This window comes from Delphinapterus leucas, chromosome 8, assembly GCF_059928025.1.
Source record: "Delphinapterus leucas isolate spDelLeu-1000000601 "Yukka" chromosome 8, BTC_Dleu_Yukka2, whole genome shotgun sequence".
Taxonomy (NCBI): domain Eukaryota; kingdom Metazoa; phylum Chordata; class Mammalia; order Artiodactyla; family Monodontidae; genus Delphinapterus; species Delphinapterus leucas.
In genome coordinates, this window is record NC_143136.1 from 37,971,427 (window position 1) to 37,996,969 (window position 25,543).

The following is a 25,543-nucleotide window of genomic DNA, read 5'->3' on the forward strand; positions in this document are numbered from 1 at the left end:
CTGTTGCTCAGTTTGGCCCTGGGGTTGCTGCTAAGAGGTCTGGTATAAGGTAGAAACTGAGGCAAATGTTTCTACTTTCCTTATCTAGTATGAATAGTTTGGACAGGAATAGAAGGAAAAATAAAGTCCATCACAGATCAAAAGTCAAAATCACTTGAAATCCTGTACCTAGAAATACCTTCGCTTTGTTAACTTGGTTGGGTTAGAAAAAATGACAAGAGATGAGAGGGGACTGACTGAACGAATAAAAGGCATTTTAAACAAAACTTGTCTAGACTGTACTTACGGTTATTCAAGTGGCAAAAGGCAACCTAGCTAGTAGTATCAAGGGTTGGAGGAAAAGAGAAACCATGGGGAATGGTTTTATATAGTTTGTATTTTAAAGGCCAAACGAACTGAGTAGAAGAATAGGTGTAAGAAATGAGAAACACTGGGACTTGAAAGATTTCTAGGTGCTTTTTTTTTTTCCTGGTTGCTGTTTGATCAGAGAGAATGACTGGAGCCTAAAGAGATTAACAGGAGAGGAAAATTTACTAGGTGTTATGTGCTAGGCCCTGGGCTAAGTCCTCGGATTATTTTAACCCTTAGAACAAACTTGGATTAGGAATTACTTATCAAGCCTGTGCTACAGTTAGTAAACTGAGGCTCTGAATGGTTAAGTAATTGACACAAAGTCTCAGAGCTATTAAGTGGTAGACCCCAGATTTGAACCAGGGTTTAATTGAAGAGCTTAAACCAAAGAACAAGCCTGGAATGAACCCCTAAGCCAGGATCTAGGCAATTTTAAAAAACCCGAAAGCTGTAGCCAGAGAAATCAATACAGATAAATGGGGCAATTCCCTTTTCCCTTTGACTAGAATAACTGCACAAGGTGATGGCAGTTTTGGAGAGACAGAGAGGAGCAAGAGTATCAAGGATCAAGATGGTTCCTTCAAATACAATTTGGTCAAGACTAAAGATGCTAGTGACTAGGTGAGGAAGCAGGAATGGTAGATCTCAGGAAACCTGCACTCATGGAAATCCCTTGGGAAACCACACAAAATAACAATATAATGTCCAGGTCCCAATTGCCTTGCTGTGAAAGCGAGAAGGATTTATTTGAACAGCACAGGCTTTTCAAGGCAAAACTTTTGCAGGAGTGTGTTACAAATCTATGAGCCTGAGAGAGAAAAGGGGCATGGAGGGGACACAAACACACCCAATATTTAGCCCTGACCATGGAGGTGAACTTTTATAAAGACAGCCAGATCTGCTTTAAAAATGGATAAAGGAGTAATCAAGGAAAAAGGAATGCCACTATGAAGTCAGATCCTGCTATTTCAGGAAAAGAGTTGAGAAAATAGATTTTTTCGACTGCAGTCTGGGCAGTTCCAGGTAGGCTTAAGTGTTAGAGAATCAATCTCAAACCTAAAACACGTCTTGGGGCACATGACTAGAGGTATCTCTCTGGTCCTTGCAAACAAGAGCATCTCTGAACTGATGATTCTCGAACTGGGTTAAATATAAGGGACTGTCTATATTGGAGTAAGTGGTTGATGAAACCAAAAATTTTAAGAAAAATGGAGTATAGTAACTACCAAATTGAAGATAACCATGGTGAATTTAGTAGCCTTCAAAGATCTCTATCTTTGAGGAATTCCCTGGTGGTCCAGTGGTTAGGACTCAGCGCTTTCACTGCAGGGGCCTGGTTCAATTCCTGGTCGGGGAACTAAGATCCTGCAAGCCGCAACACGCAGCCAAAGAAAAAAGATCTCTATCTTTGTCACCAAAAAATGGCCTAACGATATCATTGACAGCATTGGTGCCCATCACCAATTCCTGGGCACATCCGTAGCACCTGATTTTTGTCTCTAATACTGGTTTCCACCAAACGGGAATAGGATTCTTTGAATAGCAGTGGAGTCCATGCCTTGAGACAGAAAAAAAATCAGGATGAATCTGGAACACCCTGTCGCTGCCTGACAGCAAGAATACTTTCAAAAATATCCAGGGCAGTTTTTTTTTTTTTTTTTAAACTAACCCAAAGGGTTTCCACTGGCCAAGTTAGGACATTTTGAGTGTCAGTAATAACAAATAATGATAGTGAATTAGAACAAAGCCAGGAGTTCATGATGATATTCAAAAGAAGGAAGTGAATATGAAGACTAGAAAAAGATACTTCCAATATAAACTAGTGAATATTGTATGTTTAATGCCCTACTGATGTTACGAAGCCAGAATATATAAGTATGTACCTGCTTATAAAGTATAGATTATATTCGTGTTTCTATACAAGTAAAGACAGGAAGGAGTAAAATAATAGAGAACCAAAGAAAGAAAGTAGGAACTGAACCAAGGGTAGGAAGAACGAGCAGTATTGGTAGTCTCATATCATAATCAGTAGAAGGGGAGTCCAGTAACCAACTAGCACTGGTCATGAATAATCAAATGAAAGAACATCCAAAAATGGGTTTTAAGATAATAAATTTTCCAAATTCCCCAGAATTTAAAATTTGAAGTTAACCTCCCAAAGAATGAAACATTGGAGCTGAACTCAAGAACCTCATGAATGTTGATACATTCATGAGACATTTTCTATTTATACTGACAAATCGGGTCAAAATATCACAACACAAGTTAGGTACTGACAACCACACAAAACTTGAAGAGTACTTCATTTCCAGGAAAGATACCAAGTTTCTAAGCATTAAAATCTCTAAAACACAAAGGATGTAAGAACCTCATGATGTAACAAGTTTTGATACAAAAAGAAGGATAAACAACAAGGTCCTATTGTATAGCACACAGAACTATATTCAATATCTTATGATTACGCCATAATGTAAAAGCATTAAAAAAAAGAATGTGTATGTATATATATATATATAACTGAATCACTTTGCTGTACAGCAGTAATTAACACAGCATTGTAAATCAACTATACTTCAATTAAAAAAAAAAACAAACAGAATTCCCTGGTGGTCCAGTGGTTAGGACACCTCGCTTTCACTGCCGAGGGCCAGGGTTCCATCCCTGGTTGGGGAACTAAGATCCCACAAGCCACGTGGCACAGCCAAAAAACAAACAAAAAAAGAAGGGACTCACCCTAAGATTCAAGGCTCAGAATCACATTGGCCTGTGCTGCCAGGTTACACATCCTCACCAAGAATCTAACAGTCGGTTACCAACATCCTGCAACCTCAGCTGGTCTAAGATGGTGTCTTCTTGAGTCTAACTAATATACTGAATGTCCAGAAGGATATAAAAAACTCTCAAACAGGCAACCTCAGGAGAAATAGAAATAATAAATATAAGAAGCTGAAATAGTAACACTCATATCATTTGTGTGTAAATATTATTACTATATCATTATAACTGTGGGGTTTTCTGTCTCAACACGTTTAAGACATTCAAGAGAATCTGATATATTGAATTTGCGATTTTAATTAAATGCAATTTTAATTAATTAGAAGTCTTTGAATCTATAATATTTAAATGTTCAGGGAAATTTATTTTAATTTCATACACTCAGATTGATCAGTTATATAAGCAGTATGTGAATATCTAGAGAAATGCTGTTTAATTTTAAAAGAAATTTCATTAATAAATTCATAGATTAATAAGACATTAAACAAGGTACAAATAAAAGTATTTTACCCCTTGCTGCAAAGCCCCTCTGACATTTAAAAAAACAACAAACTCAAAGAATGGTCCTTACCAACACGTAAGGAATTCCAGGGCAACTGAGGGGAAGGAGTAGATGAGGGATATCAGTGGATCTATAGGAAGTTAGAAAGTTGATGGAAAAGTGATGTGACTTAGAGTTGATATAATTAAAACCTAAGAACCTGAAGAAGGAATACAAGAAACAAGGTACTTAGTACCACAGAACTTCCCCAGAGATTTAGCATTTGGACTCATTGGATACTGGGAGTCTAGGGAATCAGGTAAGGCCAAGTGTGGGAGTGGAAACGAGGGTGAAATTAGCTGAAGGATTACTGAGATATTGGACTCCTAGGTCTCCTCCCGTTTCCCACACCACCAGGTAACTATTGCCTACAGTTAAGTCTCTGTGGAAATTGAATAGGAATGAACCTCAGCCTGGGACACCAGAAAGAGCAGAGAGCTGGGGTAAGAGAGGGACCTAAAAGATTAAGGGAAAGCCTACATTCCAAACTGTGAGACCCTCAGTCCCTTACTAAACTTTCAGAATGCCAACAGCCAGGCATTATTTCTACTCCATCTGTCCCTCTTCCTATTCCCAGCCCCATATTTCTCTAGGGCAAGAGATAGAATCCTTATGTAGGAAAACTGTGAAAAAAGACCTCTAGATTCTGCCATCTGGGGAGTCTGCCAGTGAAAAGGCTGGCTCACCCGGTCACCTCACAGTGAAACTCACCAGTCAATATGCCCCCTCTTAATTCCAGTAAACCGTATAGTAACTTGCCTTCAAATATTAACGGACAAACAAGAACCATTAGACAGTTGAGGAAGCCTTCAATGTGAGAATAGCAAAACCCAGAAGGGGCCTAAGGGAAACTTAGTATCTTAAGAAAGATGAGATCTTGTTTCCTTAAAAGAAGAAAGCTATGAAATAAAGGAACAATTAGAAAACAAACCAAAAAAATCTTGGAAATTAAATCTATGGCAAATATAAAATTAACTGAAAGGTCTGAAAGACAGAATTGAAGAAATCTAAAAGGCAGAAGAAAAACAGATGGAAAATAGGAGGAAAGAAGATACAGATTTAATACAAGAAATAAAATGTCTAAATACTCAGGAATTCCTGAATTAAAGAACCAGAGAATATGGATAGGAGGAAATTATCAAACAAATAATTGAAGGAAATTCCCCAGGACTCAAAGAAATGAGCCTGTGACTGAAAGGATCTGTAAGTTGCCCTGCACAATTAATAAAAGACAGGGCAACACGACCGATCAGCATGCATTTCTAGACTACCCAAGTTAAAGAGTAGATCTTAAAAGCTTCTAGAGACCAAAAAAAGGATGCTAAAACGAAGTACTGGTTATAAGAATGGCATCAGACTTCTCAAGAGCAGCACCAGATGCCAGAATACAATGAAATCAGATTTTCAAATTATGGGGGATGGGAGGGATTATTGTTAATGTGGCATTCTATACTCAATCAAGTGTGAATATAGAACAATGACATCTTCAGATACTCAGGGATTCTAAAAATTTAGCTCCCACTCACCCTTTCTTAGGAAGCCACTAGAGGATTTCCTCAGCATTTTGAGAGTTAAAAAATAAAAAGGAAGCCAAAGATCCAGGAAACAGGAACCCCAAGAAGAGAGAGGTGAAGGGAAATCCTAGGATGATTAGGGAATTACACTTGCACAACAGCAACAGCATGGAGAGCAACCAGTTCAGATTGGAGCAGGATGAAAGGGTGGCTGCAAGTAACTGAATACCTAACTCTAAGTGACTTAAGACACTCGAGGTCTGTTATCTCATGTAACCAGAAGTGCCCACTACAAGGTTGGTTCATTCAACCCTTGATGTTAGGGTTCTGAATTGGCTTTTCTGGAATCATTGCCTCTTCCCTTTTTGTGAAAAGATGGCAGATGTAGCTGCAAACTTCACATCCTCACGCAACCAGGCAAAAACCAAGGAAGAGAAGTTTCTTTCCACAGAGATAAAAATCTTATCTATCAAGTCCTATCCCATCAGTCTTCCCCTCAGATTTCACTGACCAGATGCCAATTCAAGAGGTTTATAAAGGTGGTGGTGTTTTCCCTCTTAAGATATGGAAAGCACAGATGCCAAATTTTAAGTCCACAGGTCACAGACTTCAGAGCAAACACAAGAGCATACATATTTGAGCCAGAATGCATGGGTTTGTCTCTACCACTTACCAAGACTTGTGTTCTGACAATACTTAGGGAACCTCATGGGTCAAAGGGATGGCTAGGTCAAGGCAATATTTGGGCATTCCTGGGTTCCCTAACCAAAATACCATGTACATACTATCATAATACCAGTCCAGTTACACCCAACCACTAAGTTAGATTCTAAACCTAAGTCTACTTATGGCACTTTAAGAATAGTGGTAAAGTACAAATTCTTATTTCCATTAAAAGTGTAGTAATACTGTACAGGGAAAAAGAGAAAATATCTGGGGTCTTATCTTTGCCACTTAAAAAAAAACTTTGTTTTTTAAAAGGTGCATAATTTTTTTTTTCTTTTTTTGGCTGTGCCGCTCGGCACGCGGGATCTTAATTCCCTGACCGGGGACCAAATCCACGCCCCCTTGCAGTGGAAGCGCAGAGTCTCAACCACTGGACCGCCAGGGAAGTCCCCAAAGGTACATAATTATATACAAACTACTTATGCTCTGGGAAGATACCTCATTTATACGTGGAAAAATACTTTACCTGTGTGAAGGCATAATCAAGCTCCATGTGAGCAGACTGTAAGAATCCTTCACCACTGTATACCCACCACGTGGCAGAGAGCAGCTACTCACAACAGATTTACTGAACAAATTGATGCAAACACGCATTCATGTAGGGAACGAACTAGTAAGTTCCCTTGCTGATCTGAGGAAACAAGGGAAGGGTAATTAATGCCAGAGGGTTGTTGGGTATGGAATGAAGGAAGGGAAGGGAATCAATATTGATTAAAGGAAGACTGAATTTTGCCCAGATTTTTTTCTGTCAAAGTATTTTAAGACATTTCAATAACCAAAATAACTGTACAAAAAATAAACAAATTAACTTTATTAAGTTACCACTTCAGTCCTTACATTGATTTGTTTACAAAAATATCAGTTTGAAATGCATGACTGAAAGTGAGTACACACAATAAATAGAAAATAAGGATGCACGGTGCTGGAGACATCTCAGCCAACTTATCTTCATCTGCTGCCCACTGCTGTAGACAAAATTGGACACCAACTTATTATCCTCATGTACTGCCCACTGCTGTAGACAAAATTTGACACGCAAACAGCATTTTTGAAAGAGCAGTCGAAGTACCGGGGAGAGGGCTGCAAACTATGAGAAAAGTAGCTTAAAACTCTGGACCACTCACCAAAAAAAAAAAAAAAATCACTATCTGGAAGCTAACCTCAGTATAACAGCGAATTATCTACTACTACCCACAAGAACAATTTAAAAATAAGAAAAGTGCCAGGGAACCTTCATTAACAGTATTTTTAAGTCAAAGTTTTTACTTTAAACATCTGATGATTACTCAAATATTCTAACCAATGAGGCAGACCCTAAGACAATAAGTTATAAATAGTCTGAATTTAATAACTTAAAAGTGATATGGTTAATATAATACACACTGCATGAGTATCTCAACCAACCTCTTTCAGGTGAGGTGATAACTAAAAGGTTTAAATTTACAGTTTCAATTTCTGTTCAGAAGAGTGATGTCAGTATTCTAGCAATAGTGATGACATCCCATTATTGTAAATATGCTAATATACATATTACTCTGAATTACACTTGATTGAATTCTATGTACACGTGGTTCCATATTCCAAGTGCAAATTTTCAATGGTACGGGTTTATAATCAAAGCCGGTTTGACAACTGCTTTCTGACTTCTGAAAGCAAATGATGAAAGTACTTCCTAAAAGTGAATAAACTAGTTACAAGTAGGTGACCATTTCCTTTTTCTCTTTACGTGTGATGAACTTCATGAAGCATTAATTCCCGAGGTATATTTGTTTCTGGACCATACAGCTTACATGCTCTTCTTTCAAAGGCAGCTACCATCTGCTTTACAACTTCATCGAAAAACAATGTGGCAAGCTGAGAGTGTAGAAGTGAGCGAAATTCAAAAGAAATCTGTAGGAAAATGTTAATAATTATTTTAGAAAGATCTTGCTTTTACTCAATCTCCACTTAGGGTAATGGTGTTCACACTGTGAAATGTGTTACTTGGCCCAGTACCTAAGGCAGAGCTCTATGGGTCTATCTAGATGAGATTTTAACATCCCTCAGAAGAGGGAGATTTGTTTACTGCAGTAAGCACAACAACGGCTAAACAATAAGCTTAAGTAAACAAGGCCAATGAATCTCATTTTGGGGCAAAGAGTCTGCTTTTATTAAGTTAAAGAAACCTGGAAAAAAGCTTTGCTAAATACCATGTTTATCACTTTGCCTTCTTATTAATATGCCCCTTTTCGAGCTACCTTACCTCCCAAAAGTAAATAAGGGAAGTGATCCTTCTGATACGGTATTCCCATGAGAAGTAGTAGCAGAAAGATGAGATTAACCCACAAAATAGATGGTGAAGGTGGTTCAATCTTAAAGTAGACAATGATTTAGAACTAACTTTATATCCCCTCAAGACAGAATTCAAGGCAATCCAGTTTAAGAAATAATATCTTAAGGACCTTAAATATCCATTAACTTCTGAATGTTTTAATTTTAAAATAATTTGATTTATAAAAAAGTTGCAAAAACAGTACTAAGATTTCTCATACACCCATCACCCAGATTCCCCTATTTCAATGTCTTATATAATCACAGTACAATTAAAACCAAGAAATTAACAGAGGGAGTTAATATTACTAGATAATAATGCTATTATCTAATCTAGAGAGGTTTCATTCAAATTTCCCCAACTGTCGCATTTTCAATTTTGTGATGAAAGCAACTTAAGAGCTGAGAATAGCATACAGTAATTTACTCAAAATTATAACCATTTCTTCTTAAAATATTTATTTATTTGGTTGGTTGGTTGCGCTGGGTGTTAGCTGAGGCTTGCAGGCTCGTTAGTTGTGGCACGTGAACCCTTAGTTGCGTGTGTCTTATAATCTATGGACTTGTAAAAATTAGAAAATAGAGAAGGGATGACTATTCAAGGTTTCAAGGAATAAAACAGAAAAAGAGAAAGGGTCATTAGCATTCTTTTCTTTTTTTTGGCCACGTCGCACAGCATGAAGGATCTCAGTTCCCCAACCAGGGATCGAGCCTATGTTCCCTGCAGTGGAAGCACAGAGTCCTAACTACTGGACTGCTAGGGAATTCCCCTAGCATTTTTTCTTATAAAATTAGTGCAAAAAAAAAAAAAAGTGCAGAAAAAGGTATTCAATACTCAGAAATTTGAGATTTTTTAAAAAATGTCTTTCAGTAATTGCTATGCACGTAGGTTATTAATTATGACATCTGGGTTCTAATAAAAATGGATTACTCCTTCTTTACCAACTTCACCTGATGTTTGGAACAAATAGAGGGCTTTATGAGAGACTTACTGAAAAATCCAAAGTACAAGTTCTTGGGTAGCCAGGAAGACCTGGGCTAAAACGCCATACAGTCTCCAAATGATTGAAGAGCTTCCCATCAGTACAGGATGCCTAGAACAAAATGAAAAAAATAAAGCCACAGTTAAAATACCATTTGGATTGTGTCCAGAATCTACAACTGAAGATGATTTCTTTGAGAAGTAAATATTTTTATAGGTCAGACCACAGGTGACAAAAACATCTCATTGTTAGCTTGGTACTAGGAAGTGATCTCTGGCCAATATAAGCCATTTTCCTTTCTCCTGGGATCCCCAAGATTGCCACTTGTTCTCTTCCACTGCTGTCACCCACTGTGATACTTAGAGTTCTCCTCCCACAACAAAACAGGGAGTGACTACCTGCAAGTTTATTTCCAGCTCTGCCACTTATAAGTGATCCTGAACAAGTTAATTCTCTGTACTGTATTTCCTTAATCTGTAAAATAAGTATAATGCCTGTCTTATACCATCAGTACGAGATGGCTAAATTTAACATTTGTAAGGCATTTGGCACAGATTCCTAGAACAATTCTATAATTCTTCTTTGCAACTCAAAGATTTTCTATCAATCACATTCAGTCTTTCCCTAACTCATTATTCTTTATTTCTAGAGGCCTCTATGGTTCCAGTTTTCCTGAAAGTGTGGCCCTGACCCTTGTCCCTGACCCACTGCTTTCTGACCTCTCTTCTGTGCTCATGTTTATTTTACATGTGTGTGTACACACTGAAACATAATACACAGTAATACTATGTGCAGTGCATCCTGACATTTCCCATTCTATATCATTAAAAAATGTTGGTTGAGACCCATTAAAGAGTTGCCTCCTGCAGTGTGAAAAATGGTGGCCAGAACCATAGTTACTAGTCCATTGTTAGAACATGTTATGACCTTGAATGAAGTTCAGTTTTAGGGCTTCCCTGGTGGCGCAGTGGTTGAGAGTCCGCCTGCCGATGCAGGGGACACGGGTTCGTGCCCGGGTCTGGGAAGATCCCACACGCCGCGGAGCGGTTGGGCCCGTGAGCCATGGCCGCTGAGCCTGCGCGTCCGGAGCCAGTGCTCCGCAACGGGAGAGGCCACACAGTGAGAGGCCCGCATACCGCAAAACAAACAAACAAAAAAACTTTAAAGAAGTTCAGTTTCTTTATTACTATCCTAAGATGCCATCTGGGCCTTATTATACTAGTAGACAATTGACCTCAAGAATATCTATCACCTTCCCTCAGAAGCAGGCTATTTTTTTAAATTCTTGTTTCAGTCTACACTCCCCTCCTCAATTAAGCCTTAAGTTTTCAGCAATTCTGGCAAATCCTGGGGCCGATAAATGATCAAGCCCCTCTACCCCCTTTCTTTTGGATAAGTTATCCCCCTCAAGAATTTAGACTGTCCCTCTCCTGAGGCTACACACTACAAAATATATTGCAAAATAAGGACCTGCGTAGGTAAACTCTGTTTCCCCCAAGTAAACAGTCATTTTTTCTCCCATAGCTATAGCCTACCTAAACACAGAATATAGGATTATTTCTCTGACTATATCTGGATCTCTCTAAAGATGGTTCAAACTGGGGGCTAAAGAGCTAAAAATCCATTTGCAGTTTATTCCTCACTTCCTCTTCATCTAAACCCTTTTGAATTAATTATCAGATGGTAACACGGTAGAATCATTATAAACTGCATCCATACTAAAATGCATTTAAAAAGATATGCTCTATTTACACATTTATAAAAAGAACATATTATTTTAATTTTTAATATGGAAACCAGTGAATGTTTTAAAACTTATTTAGACACGATAAAATAAGTCATTAAAATACTAACTACTTTAATAGCTGATATGCTAAGTCACTGGGGAGAAGTAAAAATTTTCTTCAAAGAGTTTGGCTTTATATATAGTTCAATAATGGCCATCCAATTTTTAAAACCATCAAAAGTCTATAATAAAACCGTATTGTTTCAGTTATCCAACTTCGTTTATTTACTTTTTTTGTTTTTGGCCATGCCTCACAGCTTGTGAGATCTTAGTTCCCCAACCAGGGATCAAACCCATGCCCCCTGCGGTGGAAGCCTGGAGTCTTAACCACTGGACCACCAGGGAAGCCCCTGTTTATTTACTTTTAATTTTTTTAAACTTTTTAAATTACCCAACTTTAAGATAATGCATTCCACCTTTCTTTACAACCACATAAGAAGCTTATAGGAAATTTAATAGTGAAGGAGAAACAGCTGTTGGGAATAATCACTATAATATAGCACCTTCCTCTGACGACTTTTTCACAAAATGTGGCAGTGCTATAGTCATATCAATAATCCAGCTCAAGGACCCATGGATTTTTACTGGTTTTTTTTGATGTTGGGGATAGGAGTTTATTAATTAATTTATTTATTTTTGCTGTGTTGGGTCTTCGTTTCTGTGCGAGGGCTTTCTCTAGTTGTGGCAAGCGGGGGCCACTCTTCATCGCGGTGCGCAGGCCTCTCACTATCGCGGCCTCTCTTGTTGCGGAGCACAGGCTCCAGATGCGCAGGCTCAGCAGTTGTGGCTCACGGGCCTAGTTGCTACGCGGCACGTGGGATCCTCCCAGACTATTGGTACGTTTTGATAGGGACAATACTGCCAAAGATCTCATTCCTAACAGAGATACTGAACACAGTAGGAAGGTTTCTGGCCATTACAGATTCAGGTAGACTAGAATCACTGACATGTTAAGTCACAGGCACATTTGGGGCAGCTAACAATTCACAGAAAATGTCACATGGCTTCTGCTGCTTCCTCAGTTATAATAATTTTTATTATATATCACATATGTGTATCAGGTATTAAAATCCAGAACCTGAACCCAGGGAAAATTGAAAGCTGAACATAGAGAGTTGTGTGTTATTCTCAAATATGTCTTTAAACAATAAACTAGCACACTAAGTGAGACAGCTTATTTTAATGGAAAAATAGTTTTGGAATCAGACACACACAGTATGAATTTGTGTAGGGCTCTTAATTTCCCTAAGCCTCATAAAATTGAGATAGCAATGACTATCTAATACATATTATTATAATTCAAAAAAATAGTTTCCTCCCTCCTTGGCAGTGTTAAAAGTTACTGAAATTATTATGAACATCTGTGGATCTACAATAACCCAAGAACACAGTAGTGAGAACTTCATAAACAAAGAGGCCTCATGACTCCTGTCATTGTAGTACTGGTGCTGAGGATACAGAGATGAAAAAGAGGATCTCCCATTCTCTCAAGTAGCTCGATTTTGTCAAGCGAAATACAAATGAAGAAAGAAATTACACTACAGAGTGATAAGAGAAATAAATAAAGCACGTGCAAAGCCCAGAGGAATCACTGAGGTAGAACTAGTCATCTATATGAAAGGAAAGGGAGAAAGCAGGTTGGAATTTGAAAGATTAACAGGCAAGGAATTTCCATTATAGGTAAAAGAGGGAACAATATGCAAAGGCACAGGGCTGTGGAATAAGCACTATATGGTTCATTCATGGAAGCCAGGGAAGGAAAGAAAGCCAGGAGGAGAAAATGAGACTTTAGAGTTCTTTTAGTTAGATGCAGGATATGTTAAGATCTAAGTTATGAGAGTCTGAATGGTAAGAGACTGAGGTCAGGGGACTCAATTTTAAGATTACAGAGATATTTGCTGCTGTCAGACAGACTAGAGTCTTGGCTGTGTAACCTTATCTAACTCTTCTAGGCCTTAGTGTACTCAACTATAAGATGGAGAATAAAATTTGCATCTCAAAGGGCTGTTGTGAAGAGTAATTCAAGTAAAGCACTATAAAGAGCTCAATATGTTAGCTATTTTAAGTGGAGTATAGTAGGTGAAAACTCCAGAACTATGAGGCAAACAGGTGAAAACAGTCGTAATAATGACAGAGTCCCACAGTGGGGCACAGTCTTTTAAGTGGAGTTGAAGTTTTGAGATTGCGACTAGGATGGACTCCAAGGTCTTAGCTTCACTGGACAGTATACTCTTTCTGGTATGAGAGTTGCTCCTCCTCAATGCCTGACAAAGAGGTGACGAAGGAATTTAGCTCTGGCCAATTACCAAGAAATGATACCACCACTAAATCCTGTGAGCACAAAACACAATGCAGCTTTGAAAGTCTTTGGTCATCACATCTAGAAATTCAAAAGAAATGGGCATTACTCTATGGAATTCTGCCTTTTTGTGTGTTGAAGTCTGGGTACCTTTTCTAAATGTGTACCCTCCTCTGAGAAGAGTAAGATGCTTAATATATGCATGCAACAACACTTGGCATTTCAGTACCTGGTACATGGCAGGATGACTTCAATAATGTTTATGTTCTCCACATTTATATCTTTTCTACCTTTCTGCATCCTCTCACCACTTTCCCTTCCTTAACTTAAGAAAAAGTAGTGCAAGTATTAAAACATTTCTCACTTGTGCGGCCAAATCCTTCCTGTGGGTCAATAGTCCTCAACAGAAGGACAAAAGAAAAAGCTTCTAATTTCCATGTTCTAGTTAAATTTCTATTTGGAAAGAATAATGCTAATATTGTGTAAAATAACATGATTTAAGAGATACAATAGTTTGTTTTTTCCCTCCTCCTATTAGTTTAGGGAAGTCTTCTTAATGCTATTATACTTTAACCCATTTAACATAATATTTGAGGAATATTTAAAAACAACAAAAAACAAAACCATTACCTTTACCAAATGTGGTTTCACCAAGGTTACCACTGATGTATAGCGCTCCAATACAGGTGGAAACCCAATTTCTAATCGTGTTTTGCAGTATCCAGATCTCCTTGATATTACATCTGATTTTTTGCACCAAGGAACAAAATGCTTGTAATCCTCCATTCCTGATACTACATCATACATTTCCTGCATAGAATATCTTAAAAAAAAAAAAAGGAGAGGTGTTAACTGCATCTATTTATATGGTATATGTACACTTTAAATTGAATATGAATAAGGTTTACTATGTATGAGGCAATAAATCATTTGGCACACATATAGAACCACACTCTGGGATGAATGTCTTTAAAACACAGAAAATAAAAGGATAAAAGGGAGCTAAACATATGTCTATAGCAGAGCTTACAATGTGGCAGACCACAGGTTGAATCTGGCTTGCAGATATGGTTTTTAAAATTTTAATTAGTAACCAGCATTTAAAAACTGAGACTTTGAGAGAAAAAAACTAGAAGCAACCTAAATGTTTATTTGGTTGATAAACATTAATAATTGCTTAATAATAAATGGTTGATGAATTATGGTACACTCATACTGTGGAACTCTATCAGTTATCCAAAGGGATTAAGATCAGATGTACAGTTGGCCCTTGAGCAACACAGGTTTGAACTGTGTGGGTCCACTTATACACAAAGTTTTTTCAGTAAATTTAGTACCTGTATTTTCATTTTACTGATCTTTAAATTAAATGTGAGGGAAAGTTTGTGTTCAATTAGAGATCACAATATGTGGAATCAAAAAAACTAGGGTTTGTCTTTATTTTATTTTATTTTATTTTATTTTTTGAGTCTTGATTTTATCCAAACTGTTTCATCAGCTTCCTGCCTTTGGGTGAGTCATTTAACAATTCCTCGTTTGGAGACAGAAATAGCAGTATGCAGATTTTTTTTACTGTGTGGGGGTCTGCACCCCCTAAACACCCCACTTTTCAAGGGTCAACCATATACTTTAGAGCAAAGAGGTTTACAATATATTGCTATGTGAAAAAAGGCACACTAAAGCAGACGGGATATATATGATTCTATTATCTATTTGAGAAATATTTTAAGTGTATACTATATTTCCTCAATTTTAAACATTCGGGATTTTTTTTCCTGAAAATAATTATGTTAATAGACTGTCTGTAATGAAAACACATTGAAAAAGTCCTAGAAGGATACAGATTAAACAATTACCAGTTGTTAATTCAGGAAAAAGAAGTAGGAGTAAAAATAGACTAAGTCTTTTAGTATACATACTTCTAAATTGTTAAGTTTTTATACAAGTATGTGATGATTTTGTAATTAAGAAAAACATCTATTCTATACCACAAAAAAAGGAAACCTCTCATTCTTTTTATGAGCCAGCATAACATCTGCAAACCCAAGCCTCACAAAGCACATAAAAAACAAAATCTATAAACCCACATCACCTGTGGCAAAACTTCTACATATCAGCAGATATAATAGAGCAATATATTTTTTAAAAAATACAACAATCAAATGCAACTCATTTAAGGATGTTTGGATGGTTTAATACTAAGAATTATATTATTATAACCATATTAATTAGTCAAAACAAAAACATTATATGATTCCCTCCACAGATAGTTAAATACCAGAAGCATTCCTATTGGAGTTAGAAATAAGACAAAGGTGCTGTATATCATCGTTATCTGACATTTTTCTGAAAGTATGTCAAAATAATTAAATCAGAGCATGAAATATGAGGCACATGTGTGGAAAAGAATTAGGCAAAATTATAAATTGGCAGGTGATATGACTATCAAATCAGAAGCTAATCAATTCAGAATTTAGTTATGTAGCCTGTTGAGAAATATATAAAAATTAATATCGTTCCTATACTAACAAGTAGAAAACAGTAGCATAGAAATGCAAAATACATAGAAATACAACAAAAAACCATCAGGGTTTAAATGAAAAACCAAACAACAAAAACATTGTGGATGCAAGTAAAAGACAACTGAATGAGAACCAGACACATATAATTCTTGGTTATAAAGACTCACACTGTTAAAACATAATTCACCTCAAAATGATATAGTAAACAACCACATTCTAAAGTTTAAAAGGGTATTTTTGGAATATGACAGAATGAGTGTTTATACATATTTAATCTTTATGATCATGAAATGAGGCCCACAGCAGAGGGGGGGAAATAAACCTACCCTCCCCATGTTCTCAGACATTGGGAAATAAATGCCAAAATAAGTCCCATGAAGTATGAAACCTGGTAACCTGGAAGCTAATTGTCATAAAAGTAGTCTGCACTGACTAAGAAAGCAGTATAGCATAGCAGTCAAGGGGATGGACTTTGTAGTCAGAAAGTACTGTGTTCAAATATCAACTCTAAAACATAGTAAGTCATGTGACCCTGGCTAGGCTGCTTAACCTCTCAACTTCATTTTCTTCATCCATAATTGAAAAATACCTGTACAGGTGGTTTTTTTTTTTTTTTAATATTTATTTATTTCGCTGTCCAATCTTCATTGCGGCATGCAGGATCTTTCACTGCGGTGCTCCCTTGTGGCGTGCGGGTTTCTACTTGTGGCATATGGGTTTTCTCTTCTCTAGTTGTGGCGCGGGCTCCAGAGTGTGTGGGCTCTGTAGTTTGTGGTTGAGGCGCGCAAGCTCAGTAGTTGTGGTGGCGGGCTTAATTGCCCTGCCACATGTGGGATCTTAGTTCCCTGACCAGGGATCGAACCCACGTCCCCTACATTGGAAGGTGGATTATTTACCACTGGACCACCAGGGAAGTCCCTACAGGGTTCTTTTAAGGGTTAAGTGAAATAGTTTTAGCATAATGCACAATGCTTACTAGGCACTTAATAAATGGTAGCTATTATGTGTTTATGTCAAATATGGGGGAAGACGGAGATCATTAGATAAGACCAATTTGTAATAAAAAGAATTTTAACACGAGAAAGAATAAGGAAGCAAGAAAGAATAAGTAAATATGGTGGGAAAAATAAGCTTAGGAGTCATGACACAACATAATCTCTCTGAGCTTCAGTTTCCTCATCTCTAAAATGGGAATAATACCTAGTTCACATGGCTATTGTGAGAATTAAATGAAACAATAAATATAGAGCCCCCAGCAGTGCCTGTCAAATGGCAAGTACACAGTAAAAGGAAGATGTTATATTTCTGATTCAAAAGGAAAGCAGACCAATTCACTATTTGATTTCTCATCCTTTTGTTGCCATGTCTCTTTTCAACAGATGCCAGCTGATGCAAAGATGTCTACCTATCCAAGTATTTACACTTGCTTTATGTGGCATAATTGCTGGCCACCCGGAGGCTACAATTACATAGCTGTAACATGACTAGTTCTTGCGAATAATATCTGAGAGTAAGCACTGGGTGTCACTTCCAGACCAATATGATTAAGAACCACGTGTATCTTTTTAAGAGACTCTGAAGACTAAGGAATTACAAAAGTCACAAGTTGGATGGAGCCTGGCTTCCTGAATCACTACTCGAGGATTGCTGCCCATGGATTGGGAATACCCACTTCAACTTTACATGAGAAAGAAATAAACTTTTGGGTTTTACCTGTATGGTTGCTAGCATTACCTTAACTAATACAGTGACCATCCAGTAATAACGGTCAATTATGTGACAAAAGTTATGAGTATGCCCAAAGTTCTTTACTGCAGAAAAATTAGAAGGGAAAAAGCAACTAAATAAAATGAATGAAAAGTACTTTTAGAAGAATTCATGTAATATTTAATGGTCTGTTGGGAATTAAGACCCCCTTGTAGAAATTCCCATATGAAGGACTGCTTGATTTCTGGTTTAGCAGATCTGCAGACTCTCTATACCCCTAGATGAGGGGCCAAACCTGGCCTGCTGCGTGGCTCTGTAAATAAAATTTTATTAAAACACAGCCAGGCCCATTTATTACATATTGTCTATCGCTATTTTTGGGGTACAGTGACAGAGTTGAGTAGTTGCAACAGAGACAGTATGGTCCACAAACCTATTTACTAACTGGCACTTTACAGAAAAGCTTGCCAACCTCTGCTCTAGATGGTAGGGGCCTCTTAGCATGTTTATATGTACTTACCTAGGTATGTGTGTATGTGAGGGAGCTATACAGACATATCTGGCTCAACATATCAGTAATGTTGCCACTATAAAAAAGAACCGTGTACAAAAAATGCAGGTCATAAACAGTCTAATAATTTCCTTTAAATGTCAAGATTTAAATCTATCCTATAGAGTTACCACATGACTACATTCAACAAATATTTATAAAACGGCAAGGGCTAGAAAATTAGAGCTTAGTCTGTAAGAAGAGAATCTAGAAAAAAAGAGGCATGATGTTCCATAGAAAATTGTGAACACGCTCTTTTAGTACAACTATTATTTTATACAAACCCTATAATTCTCCTCTCTGAATATTCTTTTCTTTTGTTTATTAATGGTGCAGCAATTCTGAAGAAAGTTCTTGCATATATCTCCTTAGGCAAAACTGAGGTATGTAGTGGAAGAGTTCTGCTCATCAGTATACCACAGGAAGCTAAATATCTAAAAAGACAAAAAGTACCTGATTGAGTAACATTGACAATTAAGAGAAAACACAAACTATAGAGATTGTAAAATAACAATCATACTTTAGAAGACTGTGCAACCTTAGAATAGTCCTGAAAAAATACACACACACACACACACACACGAAAGCTTCTAAAGCACCATAAAGAAACTAAAAAGGGACTTCCCTGGTGGCGCAGTGGTTAAGAATCTGCCTGCCATATATATGGAATCTAAAAAAAAAAAAAAAAGGTTCTGAAGAACCTAGGGGCAGGACAGGAATAAAGACGCAGTAGAGAATGGACTTGAGGACAGGGGGAAGGGGGAGGGTAAGCTGGGTCGAAGTGAGAGAGTGGCACGGACATATATATACAGTACCAAATGTAAAATAGATAGCTAGTGAGAAGCAGCCGCATAGCACAGGGAGATCAGCTCAGTGCTTTGTGACCAGCTAGAAGGGTGGGATAGGGAGTGTGGGAGGGAGGGAGATACAAGAGGGAGGGGATATGGGGACATATGTATACATATAGCTGATTCACTGTTATACAGCAGAAACTAACACACCATTGTAAAGCAATTATACTCCAATAAAGATGTTAATAAAAAAAGAATCTGCCTGCCAATGCAGGGGACATGGGTTTAAGCCCTGGTCCGGGAAGATCCCACGTGCTGTGAAGCAACTAAGTCTGTGCACCACAACTACTGAGCCTGCACTCTAGAGCCTGTGAGCTACAACTACTGAGCCCACATGCCACAACTACTGAAGCCCATGCGCCTAGAGCCTGTGCTCCACAACAAGAGAAGCCACCGCCATGAGAAGTCCACACACCTCAACGAAGAGTAGCCCCCCCTTGCTGCAACTAGAGGAAGCCCACGCGCTGCAACTAAGACCCAACGCAGCCAAAAATAAATAAAATAAATAAATTTTATTTAAAAAAAAGAAACTAAAAATACCAGCTTACAGTTATGGTTAGAAGCTTCTAACAGAAAAGGTATCTCTCCCAGAAGTTGGCTTTTAGTCTGCAGTCATGTTTTACAACGTATTCTTATCCTAGGCTTTCTAGGATATTCATCATTCATTTTTCAACTCATCTACTCAGCTTGTTTTCCCAGCTGGATCCACAGGGGTTTCCTTAATTTCTGATCTACTCTATGAGATTTGAAATTAGGTCTTGCTCTCCCACTGGATATCTGGTGGCCCTGTCAGACCTGCTGCTCAGTTATCTTTTACCTTCCAATCTCCATTTCCATGTGTATATGTGAAAACATATGTCAAGGTAACTAGAATGTTAACTGTTTGGGTGCTTTGTAATACAGATGCCTGATATGCTTCTGTTCACCTAAATGTTTTCAGCCTTTATTCTAATAAGATTATTGCATAACTGTTTTACACTACTATTCGTGCATTATTAGTTCACATACTTATTGAGCGCCTATTCTGAGCTAGGCACTAGGGATATAATGGTGAATAAAACAAACATGAAGATTACATTCTAGTTGGGGATTCAAAAAAGAATCACTAAAATAGAAATGGGTGTGGGGAGATGTAATTAGGACCTTCTTTAGACAGGGTGGTCCAGGAAGTCCTCTGAGGTTGTATTTCAGCTGAGAAATAATGGATAAGGAGTCATTAGCCATTCTAATAGATATGTATGTACATAATAAATGCGTGTGCACATATATATAAAATCTCTCTCACACATACATGTGTGTATGTACGTGGGAGGAGAGGTAGATACAGAGCATTTCAGGTACTAGGGGAAGAGCGTGGCAGCATCCAGACGCTAAAAAAGACTAACAGTGTAACAGCAGTATAGCAAGCCGGGGGAGAGCACCATGAAATAATGTTAGAGAGACAGGTTGGAGCTGGATCATACTGGGGATTATTGGTGAGGATAAAGCAATTTGGAATTTATTCTCAATGAGATGTTCTTGAAGTGTTCCAAGTAAGAGAGCAATATTTCATTAAATTGCATCTTCAAGTTACTTTTTAAAAGTGTAATGGAGTGGCCTGGTGAAATCTCACATATGAAATTTGATTTATATAAGATATGATTTACATATAAATAAAATTTCTTTAAGGACACTGAGACCCTACAGTTTGGCTGGAATAGAAAATCAAGTTAAAGAATGATTGAAGAAACTGGCGATATTCAGCCAGAAGATAAAAGGTGATACTTGAGACTATGGCTCCAAAAATACAAGAAAAAACTTTTGAACAATTAAAGCTGTTTATAAAAATTGGGTACACTCATTCCAAAGGTAATGAAAGAAAGGTCAATGAAAATAGTTAAGCTAAATGCTTCATGACTATGGAAAAGAATCAAGCATATGAACTGTATGAATGAACTTAAGTCTCTTTTAAGATAGATTCATCTCCTAGAGAGAATAAGGGTGTCATGTGTTCCTAAAGATCTTTAAAAATATGATGTTATGTGAATTTTAAAGGCAGTGATAATATTTTTAAAAGCCTACTGTAATTTTTTTGAGTAAAGCTATAGAGTTTGCTTTAAAGTGGAATTATGCCAATAAAAGTGACTGACAGTTATTCTGCTGAATGAAGCAGAACAGTGGAAATAAAATAGGTAGGCAGGGACTTCCCTGGTGGCGCAGTAGTTAAGAATCCCCCTGCCAGGCTTCCCTGGTGGCGCAGTGTCTGAGAGTCCGCCTGCCAATGCAGGGGACACGGGTTCGTGCCCTGGTTCGGGAAGATCCCACATGCCGCGGAATGGCTGAGCCCGTAAGCCATGGCCGCTGAGCCTACGCGTCCGGAGCCTGTGCTCCGCAACGGGAGAGGCCACAACAGTGAGAGGCCCGCGTACCGCAAAAAAAAAAAAAAAAAATCCCCCTGCCAGTGCAAGGGACACGGGTTCGAGCCCTGGTCCAGGAAGATCCCACATGCCGTGGAGCAACTAAGCCTGTGCGCCACAACTACTGAGCCTGCGCTCTACAGCCCGACTGCCACAACTACTGAGCCCACGTGCCACAACTACTGAAGTCCGCACGCCTAGAGCCCGTGCCCCGCGCGCAGCAATGAAGACGCAACACAGCCAAAAATAAATAAAATTTAAAAATTAATAATAATTAGGCAGTTAATTTAGCTTCCCCCTTTAAAAAAAAAAGGACACAAAATATAATTTAGAATCTCTGGTAGCCACACAGATTATAAAAACCAAGCTTGGTGTTCAAAATGCCTAATCACCCATTTCCCTTCTAAGACATTCTTTAGATGTCTTTAACTGTTTTAACAGTTTTCTCTATTTCGCTTACTTTTCGTATAGATACCTTCTTATCTATTATTGGAAGCCACTTACGTGGCAGATACTATGCACAATTATGAACAATTTTCTGATAAATCAGACCAGAAAAAGCAGCATCTGAGATAAACCTTTATTAAAAAAAAAAAAAATAAGACCCTTGCTTCTGAAGAGGTGAACTGGGTGTTTTGGAAACTTACTTTTCACTGTATATGGTTTTGAATTTTGTACCAGGTTCATGTAATACGGTCCCCCTATCCCCCGAAAAAGAAACACACAATCTGAGTACAATCATAAGGGAAATGCCTGTGTTTAAAGCAAGTTAACAGGCGTTTTCTGATCGGTCTGCATACTATGGTTACAATGCCCTGGACTGCCCATCTATTTTCACATATTATCAAGAACAATATGTCTTCAACTGCAATACGAGAACCATACAATCGTATATATGGTTAAACCACGAAATGAAAACTGGACCAGATGAAGGACAGTTTTTTGGTCACTAATCTTCCAATACTACATCCCAAATACTCTACTACAATAAAGGCCAGAATCTATGTTAATGCTTCAGCCTTGCAATGAACTCGTAAACTCTCTCCCTCTTCATTATCATAAACAGTAAATATTTTATCCTGGAATTTAAGCCTTAATTTGATCACTAAAGCAATTTTTAGTTTTGTTTATTTGCAAGCCAGCATTTTATAAGAATAATACAAGCAGATCTAAAGCATGATACAGTATGTTCTGCTTAAAACTTTTTCAACCAATAAATGTCTAAAAGGATTTGGAGTTGGTTGGGTTGTTGGTATTTAAAAAAATTCTTCACTGAATCTAAATGTCCTGGAGGTCAACCAGATTTGTGCTTTCTCCCTCCACCCCGTAGTTTACAACTAAATTAATTTTAAACGTTAACTTTAATTTTCGAGCATAGTTTATTAAAATGGCATTAATAAAAGGAGACTAAGTGGTAGAAGTATGGAATCTTTCGTGTCTCCACCTCCATCACCTACCGAAAAAGAACCAACCAGGAAAATCGAAGGCAGACTCTGGTTCAAGGTTACAGGACTTCTAAGTTACAATGGCATGGAAAAAAATCCAAGTCCCCGGCTTCGGTTTAGTTTAGCAAGCACCAAAGGGCGGGGGCAAAGACCGCTACCAGAAACTGGGAAAGCACGTCTGGCCATCGGATACGCTGGGGGAACAAAGGGGGCCTTACTGCCAGGCCACAAACTCCCACACGCCCATCAACCCGCAACTCCTGCGCCGCAAAGTTATCACTTTCCGAGAGCAGCAGCCGTAAGCCATGGGGAGGAGGCCGGAAGAGCCCAAAGGCACCCCCGCCGAGTTGCTTTATCAGCTGCTTCAAAGTCGCTCAGCGGATGATTCACCGCCTCTCGCGAGGGCAGCGAATCACAAACACAAGACCGGGAGCCCGTGACAGGCCGGCGAGCCTCCGGCCAAGGGGGTGGGGGGAAACGCGCGGCCCTGAGAAGGCAGGAGACCCTTTCTTTCCAGAGACGCGGAAACGCATCCGGTCCGCCTGCCCCACCCCAAATGCCCCCAGTCCCCTTGCTCAGCAGGCCTGGGCTGAAAACTACCCTCGCCGCTGCGCCCGAGTTGTTCATTACCTGACGTTCCGCGCAGGCCCCTGCGCAGGAACCGGGGCTCCGGCCGCTGCCGCCGACTTCGGACGGCATCGCGAGACCACCTTTTTTAGGGCCCTCTGACCGGTCCGAGCTGCCATTATCATCTGACTGAAACCGGTCGCCAGTAAGCCGGGACCAGGCCCACGGCACCGCCCTCCTCCGGCGGCCCTGGCCACCCGGCGCCGCCGCCATCCAGCCAATCGGCGGGCCCCCTGAGCGGTCAGACACGCCCCTTCTCTTTCCCCGATTGTGCAAAGCTGACGCACGCTCCCACTACCGCAGGGCCGCCTGTAAATGCGTTCGTCATCCTGCCGGCCAATCAAAGGGAGCGCAGGGCCGCCTAGACGCACCCCTCTCCGCCGGCGGGTCTCCAGTTCCCGCCGCGCGCTCTGGCCCCTTACGTAAGAACCACCGTGACCTCTCACCTCACCTCCCGCGCTGGAACTCTTCCCCGGATTCGCCAACTGCCGCGGTTCTCTTGGGTGCGGCTTCCGGTCGCGAGGCCTGCCACGTGATGCCAGCCCAGGGGCGGGAGGAAGCCCGAGGTTCTGGCTGTTGATTATGTAACTGTCCAAACCGGTGAGTGCTGGGCGGGACTCGCCATGCTTGCCGGCTGCGAAGTCTGGCCATCAGTCTTGCTGTTAATGACTACCTGACGTGCTTACTGTGAGGTTGTTGTGAGGGCACCATATGGTCACGGCCTTAGGGAAGAGGCTCAGTTCTATTTGCCTTCTTCCTGTGTGGCCAACATTTTAATTGGTGTCCGTGTATGGTTTGGGTTTCCCTTCCTCCATACAAACCAGACTTTGCTTCGATTTACCCATTTCAGGAATCATTCATCAAGTCTTGACATTTTTTTCCCTTTTGTTTGTTCCCAGGTACTTATTTAATCTTTATATGTCATAGTTTCCTGTAAACCGTAAAGTGAGAATAGCAATACTACTTTCTGCATTCTGCTGCTTAAATGTAGTCAACAAATATTTATGGAGCACTCACTGTTCGCTGTTTTAGGTGCTGGATAAGTGACCAAAAGTCTTTACTATCATAGAGCTTATATTCTAGAGTGGGGGAAATCAATTAATATAATACAATCTCAGATAATCGTATGCTGTAGAAAAAAGTAAAGCAGGGAAAGGAGATGGAGAGGGGTAAGGTGGGGTGCTGTTTTATACAAGGTGGTCAGATGGGCCTCTGAGGAAGTGATAATGAACAGAGGCCTAAATGAAGTGAGGAGGTGAACGATATGACTGTTTGAGGGGGAAAGTATCTTCAGGTGGAGGGAACAGCAAGTGCAAAGGCCCCAGACAGAAACATTCTTGCCTTGTTTTATGAGGAGCAAGGGCTTTGGATCACAGTGAGTGAAGAGAGTGGTAGGAAATGAGATCAGAGGTAGTGAGGGCTTTTTCATAGTACTTGGGAGGCCGTGGTACCAACTTTGGATTTTACTCTATGTGTGAAGGGAAGTCATTGAGGTGACTTCATCTGATTTACATTTACATAAATATTCTAGCTTCTGTGTGTATGTATGATTATTATTTTCTACTCTTGCTTTGTTCATTGCAGTCATCCCTTACTAGATGCTTTGTGGAGTGAGTTGAAACCACCAGCTACAAAGAACGTCAAGCACTTTTTTTTAAAAATGCATTTATGTATTTATTTATTTATTTTTGGCTGCCTTGGGTCTTCGTTGCTGCGCGCAGGCTTTCTCTAGTTGCAGAGAGCAGGGGCCACTCTCCGTTGTGGTGCACGGGCTTGTTGCAGAACACGGGCTCTAGGCGGGCGGGCTTCAGTAGTTGTGGCGCATGGGCTTAGTTGCTTCATGGCATGTGGGATCCTCCCGGACCAGGGCTCGAACCCGTGTCCCCTGCATTGGCAGGTGGATTCTTAACCACTGCACCACCAGGGAAACCCTGTAAAGCACTTTTCAATACAACACAGGATGTACTTGTTGATTGAGGTCGTTCTGTAGCTGCATCCAGACAATTCTATATCAGATTACCTTCAAATACACAATCCCTGCTTTTCTTGCCTTAAAGCTTAAATATTACCAGTAATATCTTCCTTTAAAACACATTTTTACTATATTACTCCCCCACTCAACATCACAGTGGTTACAAGTTGCCTACAAAATATAGGCAT

The 25,543-nt window shown here is 39.3% G+C and overlaps 1 protein-coding gene across 2 annotated transcripts; it reads right to left on the reverse strand.

The window, feature by feature from the left end:
- Positions 1–6,694: 6,694 nt before the first annotated feature.
- Positions 6,695–23,786, reverse strand: COQ10B (coenzyme Q10B). 2 transcript variants are annotated; one of them, XM_022567316.3, is made up of 5 exons: positions 23,387–23,774; positions 18,349–18,498; positions 13,916–14,108; positions 9,210–9,311; positions 6,695–7,797 (listed from the first exon to the last, which is right to left on the reverse strand). In XM_022567316.3, exons 1-5 carry the CDS (start codon positions 23,506–23,508, stop codon positions 7,630–7,632), a joined length of 735 nt encoding a protein of 244 aa, XP_022423024.1. In that variant the 5' UTR covers positions 23,509–23,774; the 3' UTR covers positions 6,695–7,629. The 2 variants fall into 2 exon arrangements, with proteins under 2 accessions (XP_022423024.1, XP_022423025.1); XM_022567317.3 differs by lacking the exon at positions 18,349–18,498 and having other exon boundaries at positions 23,387–23,786.
- Positions 23,787–25,543: the final 1,757 nt, after the last annotated feature.